Genomic DNA, 12,803 nt, shown 5'->3' on the forward strand with positions numbered 1-12,803 from the left:
GCTCAAAAGCCTACTACCAATTAAGCATATTAGGTGATGTGCATCTCTGTAATGAGAAGGGGTGTGGTCTAATGACATCAACACCCTATATCAGGTGTGCATAATTATTAGGCAACTTCCTTTCCTTTGGCAAAATGGGTCAAAAGAAGGACTTGACAGGCTCAGAAAAGTCAAAAATAGTGAGATATCTTGCAGAGGGATGCAGCACTCTTAAAATTGCAAAGCTTCTGAAGCGTGATCATCGAACAATCAAGCGTTTCATTCAAAATAGTCAACAGGGTCGCAAGAAGCATGTGGAGAAACCAAGGCGCAAAATAACTGCCCATGAACTGAGAAAAGTCAAGCGTGCAGCTGCCAAGATGCCACTTGCCACCAGTTTGGCCATATTTCAGAGCTGCAACATCACTGGAGTGCCCAAAAGCACAAGGTGTGCAATACTCAGAGACATGGCCAAGGTAAGAAAGGCTGAAAGACGACCACCACTGAACAAGACACACAAGCTGAAACGTCAAGACTGGGCCAAGAAATATCTCAAGACTGATTTTTCTAAGGTTTTATGGACTGATGAAATGAGAGTGAGTCTTGATGGGCCAGATGGATGGGCCCGTGGCTGGATTGGTAAAGGGCAGAGAGCTCCAGTCCGACTCAGACGCCATCAAGGTGGAGGTGGAGTACTGGTTTGGGCTGGTATCATCAAAGATGAGCTTGTGGGGCCTTTTCGGGTTGAGGATGGAGTCAAGCTCAACTCCCAGTCCTACTGACAGTTTCTGGAAGACACCTTCTTCAAGCAGTGGTACAGGAAGAAGTCTGCATCCTTCAAGAAAAACATGATTTTCATGCAGGACAATGCTCCATCACACGCGTCCAAGTACTCCACAGCGTTGCTGGCAATAAAGAGTATAAAAGAAGAAAATCTAATGACATGGCCTCCTTGTTCACCTGATCTGAACCCCATTGAGAACCTGTGGTCCATAATCAAATGTGAGATTTACAAGGAGGGAAAACAGTACACCTCTCTGAACAGTGTCTGGGAGGCTGTGGTTGCTGCTGCACGCAATGTTGATGGTGAACAGATCAAAACACTGACAGAATCCATGGATGGCAGGCTTTTGAGTGTCCTTGCAAAGAAAGGTGGCTATATTGGTCACTGATTTGTTTTTGTTATGTTTTTGAATGTCAGAAATGTATATTTGTGAATGTTGAGATGTTATATTGGTTTCACTGGTAAAAATAAATAATTGAAATGGGTTTATATTTGTTTTTTGTTAAGTTGCCTAATAATTATGCACAGTAATAGTCACCTGCACACACAGATATCCCCCTAAAATAGCTATAACTAAAAACAAACTAAAAACTACTTCCAAAAATATTCAGCTTTGATATTAATGAGTTTTTTGGGTTCATTGAGAACATGGTTGTTGTTCAATAATAAAATTAATCCTCAAAAATACAACTTGCCTAATAATTCTGCACTCCCTGTACACACCATGTTATGTCTCAGTTTGCTGCATTGCACTGGTTTAGTCAGTAATGTTACCTATTAGAATGTGTTTGCATAAAATTGCATGAATGAAAAGATGTTTTATGGGAGATCATTAAATTTTAATTCAGTTATGCCTGTGTTCCAACTATTCAGTGACTACAGATGGCAGTGCCATAATTTTAAACCGTGGGAGTTCATTTATATAGACTTATCAACCTATGTTTGCCCTGCACATTCAGATTTATCTGATAGAATATTTACATTGTCTATTATTGTCTCAGATGACAAATTGCTATAGATGTCTAGCCGAGAGCATCCTCGGAGCGTATCTACTCATTTCAGTGACTAGACCTACATTAAACAGCTCTGAGCTTCTGCTAGAGGTCACTCCGTCAATTTGGAATTGTTCATTGAATATCCTGCCCTGAGATCCTCTAACGGATGTCATATGCTTATTTCAGTAAGTGGCCTTAGGAGAAGCAGCCCCAATCTTCCTTAAATATGGAGGTCATATGCTCAGCTCAGTGTAGCCTTTAAGCCAAATGATGAAGAGAGTACCAATGAGGCCTTGATCGTTTCAGTAATTAGTCTTATGCCAAACAGTTCTGAGCTTTCTTTAGCAAAGAGGTCATGTACTTATATTCCAGTTATCATGATCCTTCTAGTTCTGAGTTTCCTCTACCAGATTTCACCCACTCACTTCTTAAAGTTAATCTGGACCATTAAGCAAAGTTTTTCTCCACCGACGATCATGGATCTATGGAAAGGACAAAAATACCTGTCTGCTGACAGTGACTGTTAAGGGATCCATAGACATGGCTTGGCCCAAGATTGCAAGAACCCTATAAGTGCCACTACACCAAATAGTTATCAGCAATGGTTTTTGAAAGCAAATTTTTAACTTGGACATATAGCAAAAATTACACATGCCATCAAAACCATCTACATCAGTCATGTTCACAGATAATTGTCATACATAGCTTAGAAGCCTGAAAGCCACACACTTAGGGCCACCCGATGGGCCCTATATCTTCAGGGGCCCGGTCAGCGCTGTGGCCGTTGTATAGCGCGACCGGGCCCCTTTATAAAAAAAAAAAAAAGCAGCCGCAAGTGCTGCTGGGAGGAGTGGTCACTTCCTCCCAGCACACTCCGTGCGGGAGGAGCGCGCGCGCACCAGTGAAGAGGGAGAGCGAGGCAGTGAAGAGGCAGCCGCGCCGACTCCCATCATCCCCAGCCACCCTCCTGCAAAGAAAAGAGACAGGAGGGTGGCTGGAAAATGAGCTCTGTGTGTGTCTGTCTGCCTGTATGCATGTATGTGTATGGCTGTCTGTATGTCTGTCTGTCTGTATGCATGTATGTCTGTCTGTATTCATGTATGTATGTCTTTGTATGTATGCATGTATGTCTGTCTGTATATATGTATGTCTATGTCTGTCTGTATGCATGTATGTATGTCTGTCTGTCTGTATGCATGTATGTCTACGTATGTCTATCTGTCTGTATGTATGTATGTCTGTATGCATGCATGTTTGTGTGTATGTATGTAGGTATGTCTGTCTGACTGTATGCATGCATGCATGTATGTCTGTATGTATGTCTGTGTGTGTCTGTGTGTGTATGTATGTCTATGGATGTATGTATGTATGTCTGTATGCAAGTATGTCTGTCTGTAGGTATGTCTATGTATGTATATATGTATGTCTGTATGTCATTATATATGTATGTCTGTAAGTCAGTATGAATGTATGTCTGCATATTATTATGAACGTATGTCTGTGTGTATGTGTATATGGATGTCTGTATGTATGTCTGTATATATGCATGTCAGTCTGAATGTATGTCAGTCTGAATGTATGTATGTATGTATGTATGCCATTATGAATGTATGTCTGTGTATGTCTGTATGCCATTATGAATGTATGTGTGTATGGATGTCAGTGTCTGTATGTCTGTCAGTATGTCTGCAATGTATGTGTGTGTGTGTGTATGTATGTATGTCGGTGTCTGTATGTATGTGTCTTTATGTCCTCGTGCATGTGTGTCTGTATGTATGTTAGTATGTGTCTGTCACTATGTATGCCTGTGTGTATGTCCCAGTATGTGTGTGTCAGTATGTATGCCTGTATGTGTGTATGTCTGTTTCAGTATGTGTGTCTGTTAGTATGTATCTGTGTCCTTTTGTATCAGTGTGTGTGTTTGTGTCTGTGTGTGTATTCCTGTGGGCGGTATTTGGTGGCGGATCCAGTGCAGTGGCGGATTCAGGGAGGAAGCGGGGCAATTGCCCCCCCCCGAGAAAACCAACGGTCTCCCCCTCCCCTGCCAGCACATGCAGGTGCTAGCCCTGCAATGTGCCTGCGGACTGGAGGGGAGATCAGAGATCTCTCTCCCCGGTCCGCAGGCACTATGCTGGCAGCTGGCGGGGGGAGGGAGAGAGGACCCGGGAGCTCAGCCTGCAGCTCCTCCGGGTCCTCCTCTTGCGAGCTTGGAGCATTGCTGGGGTTACCACGGCAACGCTCCAAATCTCGCGAGAGTGAACTCTAGCCCTGGAGCTACAGGCTAGAGTTCACTCTCCCCACTGGAACCACCAATGAATCCCACTGGGACCACCAGGGATCAAGAAATGTCCCCCCTCCTTCCAGTAAAGGTAAGAAGGGAGGGGGGACATAATTAATATTTATTTTAATTAAATAAATATAAAAAAGCATATTATAAATAAAGCCCCCCATACCTTATAACACACTCTCACACCCTACACACACATTGCCCCTCTCACACATATACTGCCCCCCCATTCACACACACTGCCCCCATACACACACACTGCCCCTATACACACACTGCCCCCTCATTCACACACTGCCCCCCCATTCACACTCACTGCCCCCATACACACACACTGCCCCATACACATACACTGCCCCCTATACACACATACTGCCCCCATACACACACTGCCCCCCATACACACATTGCCCCCCATACACACACACTGCCCCCATACACACACACTGCCCCTATACACATACTGCCCCATACACACACACTGCTCCCCATACACACACACTGCCCCATACACACACACTGCCCCAGACACACATACACTGCCCCCCATACACACAATGCCCCCCATACACACATACACTGCAACTGTCACACACACATACTGACACACACATACACTGCCCCCCTAACACACACACTGCACTCCTGACATACACTGCCGCCCTCACTCACACACTGCAATCTTCACACACTGTCCCCCTCACACACACACACACTGCACCCCTAACACATTGCACCACTCGCACACACCACTGCTCCTATGCCCTATGACAGCCCCATTTCTCAGCAGACCTCAGGTAAGTTGTCAAACTGTTCTTAAACGGTTTGACTACTTACTCTGGGAGGGGGTCCCGGCACTATTGGCACAATAACCACTACACTGAGTGGTTATTGTGTCTGGATTATTTAGTTAAATAATCTACAAGTGCCCCTCCCGAGATCAGACTCTGGATCCGCCACTGACCCAGTGGGCATATTTGGAGGCGGGCCGCAGGGGGCCGAGACCCTGAGCTGAGTTAGGGGCCCCAAAATTTCTGGTGGCGGCCCTGGTGATAAGACATTAGAGATTTGTCAATATTCCTTTTGTGATTTCATATTTAGTATGATTCATCTTTTGTCTCCTTCTGCCTAACCCAACTTGGTAGGTAGTGCACTTTTTGGCTTCTTTTGCCTAATCCTACTTGATGGATAGGGCACTTTTCAGGCATCTGTATGTCATGCGTTATGATCTTCAGAGATATGATTGCAACCACATGTAGGAAAGCTAACCGGGTTGTAGAAAGAGTTTAAACTCTTCCTACAACCTTTTATCCATCCCCTACAGCCGTTACATTCATGTTAATTCACATAATGGCAAAAAAACACTACAGGCCACCTTTCAGCCATCTCAATATCATATTTTACTGTGGTAATATATATGCCCGGAACCACACATTGGTTTAAACTGAATAAATGATCTCCAAATGTTTGCTTAATGCTGCTCCAACGTTGTGCTGCATTGTTGGGAGACCAATGGACACCATTGATGTGTCCCCAAAATGTATTTAGTAGACCTGTGCATTCGGTTTCAAACAAATCGTGATTCTGTTTCATCAGCATTTTGGGCAATTGGCAATTCGTCTAAATTTCACAACTCCGAAAAACACTGTATGACATAGCACAAAACAAACTAAATGGAAATGGATGGGCTATTTTGTTTGTTTTGTGATTATGAGTTTCATCCATAGCACCAGAAAAAATAATCTTTTGTTAATATAAAATACTTATTTGCCTTTTCTTTGTACTCTACACCTGCTCTGCATGAGTTCTATTTTCAGGAGTCCTTTAGTTGGATTACACCTAATACAATTGGACAGTATGTGAAGAGGTGACTACTTGTGTACACTATTTATTTTATGAACATACACATATTTCACATTTGTGGTTGATACAGAAGCCAGGTCCCAGTATGGCTGACAAAATAATTCCAGACACCTCAATTAAGGATGTCTCACTCATATCATCTCAGGTACTTGAGCAGAAATTGAGGGAAAAGTCAGTTAGTTGACTTCTCCTTGCAATTCACTTTCTAAGTATTTTTTTCTATATCTGTTTATACAAAGTTGTATAGCTGTTTTTTGTAACTGTAATAAATACTCAGGTGGATAAACAAAAAAACAAGTGTAAAAAAAAATCCTCTCAACATGACTGAAAAATTAATAAAACCAGCTGCAACAAAAGCTCCTAAAAAAAACTTTGTATCTCTCTAAATAATATAGCAATTTAATATAAAAAACAATAGGTGTGCACTTATTGAAACACATAAATACTTATCAATGGTATCCAAGGACTCCCACCAATGCAGAATACATGTTCAAAAAACAGAATACACCATATTAAATCAAACAAAATAATATGTATACGCAGCTGGATGATAAATAATACTGTGAAAATAGAAACCAAGTGTAAAAAAATCAGTGATTAAAAAAATTAAATTATATATGTGAAGAAACATACCGGTACATATGGGATTCTAAGCCAAACAATATTATCTCAATGATGTCTCATGATTTCCAGGGTTACCACAATTTTATGATCTGTATTTAGTGGTAGCTGATACACAGGAGGTGCAGACTAAAAAAAATTTATTCCAAAGCAATTAGCACTGATAAAACCAAAGATAAAACTCAAGAGTGTACATATAAAAACGGAGTATATATTATATTCGTGATGGATGTGAGTCCATCCGCAGATGGCAAGTCCTTGTGGCTAATGATCATAAACAATGCCTCCTGGGTTTCTTTAGTCTGCACCCTCCTGTATATCGTCTACCACTAAAAAAAAGATTGTGAAATTGTGCTATCCATGGAAACCACAATACCGCAAAATCATTACGAGAAAGGGAGTTCCAAGCTGACTGGCTGATCTACATCTCGATTATGGAACTCCTTTGCTGTGCGTTCATGTATTAGAGCTGATTCTGGGATCTGTATTTTGCAACTGGCTAGTTTTACCAAATCTATGTAAATCACGTTTTTTTTTATTCCCATGTTCTAAGTATCACATTGTGACTTTGGGATTAATATTCTATACCCTCTTGGTCTGATTTCTGTGTCGCTATATTGTCCCTGTGCTGCATTGAGATATTATAGGTTGGCTTAGAATCCCATATACATATAAATTTATAATTTTGTTATTTTTTATTCACTGATTTTTTAGTTTCTATTTCCACAGTGTTATTTGTATCCAGCTATATTGAATGTATACATATTATCCTGTCTGATTTGCACTATATAGTGTATTCTATTTTTTTACATGTAGTTCTTTGGATACGTGTAGTCCTTTGGAGTCCTTTGGATACCATTGGTGTTTCCATAAGCACACCCCTAATGTTTTTTCTACCTCGTGGGGATGCCTGCAAATAATGGAAATGTTTTTACTTGAATTCATCCAAACACTTTAAATATTTCAGCCATGCGATTAATTTTTATTTACACTGCATATAGTGTATATGATATACGACCCATTGCACCAAACCTTTACTACAGTTAGTAATCAGAGTTCATACACGTTGTCCTTGTTTTGTTGATCTGTTTATTAATATAAAAAAAATGAATGTAGACTTTTTTGATTATTAACACTATTTATTTCTGTTTTTTTTTAAAGGATGTAAACAAGAAGCTGCAGGAAGACAATCAAGAACTTCGAGATCTTTGTTGTTTCTTGGATGATGACAGACAAAAAGGGAAAAGGATTTCCAGAGAATGGCAAAGGCTTGGAAAATTTGCTTCAGGGATCATGCAAAAAGAAGTTGCAGTGTATTTACAGAAACTTAAGGATCTTGAAGGAAGACAAGAAGAAATAGTTAAAGAAAACTTGGAATTGAAAGAGATTTGTGTTTTGCTAGATGAGGATAAGATTGGGGGAGCAGGAAGCCGATGTTCCATTGACAGTCAAAATAGTCTCTGTCAGTTAAATACAACAGCCAGTACTTTCTTACGAGATGTTGGTGATGGGAGCAGCACCTCCAGCGCAGGAAGCACAGACAGCCCCGACCATCATAAGTCTAACCCTACCAGTAGTCCAGAGCACCTTAAAAAAAATAGGAGTGAAGGAAGTCCTGAACATCAGAAACACGGGAGTGGGAGCCCGGAACATCTTCAAAAGCCTAGGAGTTCTGCCAGCCCTGAACATCAGAAACATCTGAAAAGTGCAAGTCCAGAACATCATAAAAGCGTGGGTAAAAGTAGTCCTGAGCAGAAAAAACATATTTGTAGTAGCCCAGAAAATCTACAGAAACAAATATTAAGTAGTAGTCCTGAACATTTTAAATTGCATAGGTCTGGTGGTAGTCCAGAATACCAAAAGCTCAGCAGTGGCAGCCCAGAACATCTTCAAAAACATATATTAAGTGGAAACGCAGAACATCTTCAGAAAGCAAGGGGCAGTAGCCCTGAGTGTCTCAGACAACATTTTGGTGGTAGTCCAGAACATCTCAAACTTTTGAGTGGGAGCAGCAGGGAAGGCACCTTAAGGAGACAAGTAGCAGATGAAATGTCATCTCATCACAGAAGTGTGTACAATGGAATGAATGGTGGGTGAAAAGGCCTGCTGAAATCCCCATTTCTTTAAGTGGAATTTTCTGCATGTGTAAAACAGCCAGACTAAATATGATACATATCATTAAAAAAAATATGTAAGACATAAATTCATGCTATATCCAAACAAAACTGGCAAATATTAATAATCACCAAACATTATCATCTTTGTCTAAAAAGCTTTTAGCCAATGTGTGATAAAAACACAAGCGCAACTAGTGAAGTTCTGTTCTAAAACAGCAACTTTGCTCAAGATCAAACAAGAGAAATGCTAAGCATGTCAACGTTCCCAAGTATAGTCATTACCAAAGTATTTTTTACTTTGTAATTTTCTATCTTTTGGACAGAGAGAGGTTTTTTTTTTGTTTGGTTTTTATTTTGAATGGACGATTTGAAAAAAGTTAACATTTATTTGAGTTAAACAACCTTAGGCTTTTTGTAACATTATTTCTAACTAACCATTCTACTTAATAGAGAACTAATTTTTATATAAAACATTGAATGCACTTAGTATATATGTAGGTATTGATACAATCATCATACATACATTAAAGATTTACTGAAACCAAAAAACTGTGTTTTAAGAAAGGTGACATGTCCCACCACACTTAAAAAAAAATAAAATATATAAACTCACCTTTCTATCTCATACCAAAGCCAAGTTCTCCTTCAGCCTGATCCTCCTCCGGTGGTGTCACGCTCTCTCACAGCAGGTGGAGGGACGTCATGGAGGACAGCCTAAGGGGCAGAATGCTGCTATTGGTCATTTGTCTCTAGCATGCAATGTGTGCTGTTGACAGACTCCTAATATGCACAGAATTCTTATTCCAGATTGGTAAATTAAGTTGCCGGAGATGGAGTTACACCTCTTGTAGCTAAGTGCTTTAATTCTTTATTTGCAGCATTTCTCAAGGAAACCACTGCACATACAGACTCCAATCACCATGACCACCTCAAAACACTGAAGTAGTCATGGTACTTGGAGGAACTTTTTATAGGCATACAATATAGCAGTCTCTACGATCCCAATAGCTAATATCACTATAAAGTTAAACAAGCACATTTGTGTTATTAACATATAATAGTGAGTTCATATGTACATATTTTCAATGTTTTTAATATAATTAAATGTTTTCTGCAGTATTTACTTGGTATAGGGTATAATGTATTTACAGTTTTAAGCTTGAAGAAATGTGCGCTATGTTAACATTTTAAATATTTTATGATGCTTTCTATAGTTTCTTCATCTGACATTATTATTTAATAATTTAGCAGTGGTATGTATATAAATGTTTCTAAATTAGATATTGCATGTGGGGCTTAGTAATATGAACACTTACATGGTCTCCATTCTACAAAATCCTGATTTGCTTCACCATCTCTACATCTATAGTCAACCAACTACCAAATATAATCATGATGGCTTAATTAGACTTTAATTTTCCTTGTCTTAGTTAGATATGGTTATTGATTAAATCATTACTCAAAGCCCTGGCAGAGGTGTCTGTTATGCAAGCATGGCTGTTTTAGCTTGTAAAATTAAAACCTACTTAACTAATGCTAGTCAACTGTCTTCTACAATGTGCTCTCAAAATAGACAGCTAAAATGATGCTCTGTTTTGTTTTTTAGTTTCTTTGGTTTTTTTTGTGGAGTTCTTTTAAATGGTATTTTTCATTTTGCACACTGTTTTTAATTCTCTTTAATTTTGTGTAAAATATTAAGACTTGGTTGACGAATATTCAGTATTTCGTGTGATTTTACAGTAAATGTGCTACATGAATGATCATCAGGTATTCTTACTTTCTGCTGAAAAAAAGACAAGGCTTCTTGTAGAGAACGGGGATAAGAACATGCATATTCATAGATTTAAATACTGAAAAATGTGTGACAACAGTGTGAGATAGCTGTGTCTCTTTATAGCTTGCTGTGCTTGTGATTTAAGGAACAGTGTTTTTCCAAGTGGTTTATTATGAATCATCTATTTCATATTTCTACTTTTACCGCAAGCTTTGATTTTCATGTCAAAGTAAAATATCAAAGGGCTCCAAATCTGGTTGTCATTCCCAGTTGGGATTGTTAGTTGAGGAAAAGCAAAACGGCTTGTCTAATGTTACCTAGCAAATAAGGCTGTAGGAACACTTGTATTCATATATTGCTGCCAATATAGCAAACGCGTTGCTAGTTTTCATTTATTTTACATTGCATTTCTTTATATTGCCCATACCCAGGACGCTTTACAGACATGAATTATTATGTATGAGAAATAGCTTAGAGATTTTACAATATGCGTTTTATCGTATTTCTAGAGAAAAAAAAAAAGAGGCACTTATATGTTAGTTTATAAACTTAAATACATAATGGAAGTAGTCACATAATGTAGCAGAGGACATTTTGAAACAGATGGATGTGTTAAAATGGAACAAATAAAATGAATAAAACACATTTTTTTTGTTACTGGTATGCTGGCCTGCCCACCCTCTGAAATGAGAAAAAAAAATGTAGGAAAAAAAACTTACTTTACATCCCACTTACATTAGATCCCATTGCTTGCAAGCCATTACTGTCTGGTAATGTCACTTCTCCTCACTGAGGTGGGTTGGGACGTTCTGGGGGATAAGCTAAGGGGAGGCTGTGTCGCCATTGGTTGTCTGTTGGCGGCAAAAATCCTTGCACCGGCCCTGCATAAACACTGACAGTCATACAGACACACACTGACAGACAGACTGACTCACACACTGACCGACATACTGACTCACACACACACACACACACACAAAGACACACACACACACTGACAGACACACAGAGAAAAGAGCTGACAGACATACAGACACACTGAGAGACACTGACAGTCATACTGACACACACACACTGACAGGCGTACTGACACACACTCTGACACATAGATTGAAAGACATACTGACACACACTGACAGACACATACACTGACAGACATACTGACACACATACTGACAGACATACTGACAGACATACTGACACACATACTGACAGACATACTGACAGACACACTGATAGACACACAGACAGACAGACATACTGAAACACACACACAGACACACTGCCAGACATACTGACACACACACTGCCAGACATACTGATACACAAACACTGACACATACAGCGACAGACACACTGACAGACATACTAAAAGATACACAGACACTTACATTCTGACACACACAGGCACACACCAAAACTCCATAAAACCTGTACATGAGGGGGTGGGGGGTAAGAGACATCACTGAACAGAAATATGTGCATTTGATTGCAGTAAAAGCTAACAGTATTATGACATTCACAGTTTTATTGCCATACAGAATTAAGGAAATAACTTGTAAATAAAAAAATAAAACAATAATACAAAAAAAATTATATATATATATATATATATATATATATATATATATATATATATATATATAGTGGTCATGGCATAAGCCGTAGTACAATTTATATATAGGACAAACAACGAAATGGAAATGTCAGTTGTGGTGTGCCGGAACTGACGAGGAAGTAGGCCTGAAATAAAGGAGGGCCTACCTTATAAAATGCTTATGAAAGCAGTGTGGTGGGTGGGACAATTCGTCAGACCTAACAGGTAATGAGGGAAGGGTCTGGAGCCACTTAAGAAGGGGAACCAAGCCCCTCCCACAACTTCAGGCCATGCCTTCCATTTGTGGTCATGGCATAAGCCGTAGTACAGTTTATATATAGGACAAACAACAAAATGGAAATGTCAGTTGTGGTGTGCCGGAACTGACGAGGAAGTAGGCCTGAAATAAAAGAGGGCAAAAAGAGATAACCATTTATTCGTCCTACAACCCAACATAACACATTACATATTCATAGTTTTGAAAGCCAGGCGTACTTCTTGTATGAAACCAAGAAAAGAAAGTATATACACTAAAGGAAAAAACGTATAACTGTAAGTGATCCCAGGTGTACTTCACAGCCACCTAAGAGAATATACACAAATACAAAGAAAGTGGAAATCACCCAGAATACGTATAGATATATAATATAATAGAATGACCTGTATTTAGGTGGATTCTTCAGATATATGATCTGTGTGGGTAAATCAAATGGCTAACATAGCGTAAAATAGCATATAAAAGTATATATAAAATGAATTTAAAGTAGGTACACTCACAAACAAATG

General features: G+C 39.4%; 1 protein-coding gene across 1 annotated transcript in view; it reads left to right on the forward strand.

The window, feature by feature from the left end:
• Positions 1-12,803, forward strand: part of CCDC85A (coiled-coil domain containing 85A) — a 337,993-nt gene that overhangs the window by 85,587 nt on the left and 239,603 nt on the right. Inside the window, exon 2 of the mRNA XM_063443740.1 lies at positions 7,691-8,618. Coding sequence (XP_063299810.1) covers positions 7,691-8,618 — 928 coding nt within the window. The remainder of the gene's footprint in view (positions 1-7,690; positions 8,619-12,803) is intronic.

Source organism: Pelobates fuscus, chromosome 2, assembly GCF_036172605.1.
Source record: "Pelobates fuscus isolate aPelFus1 chromosome 2, aPelFus1.pri, whole genome shotgun sequence".
In the NCBI taxonomy this organism is placed as follows: Eukaryota; Metazoa; Chordata; class Amphibia; order Anura; family Pelobatidae; genus Pelobates; species Pelobates fuscus.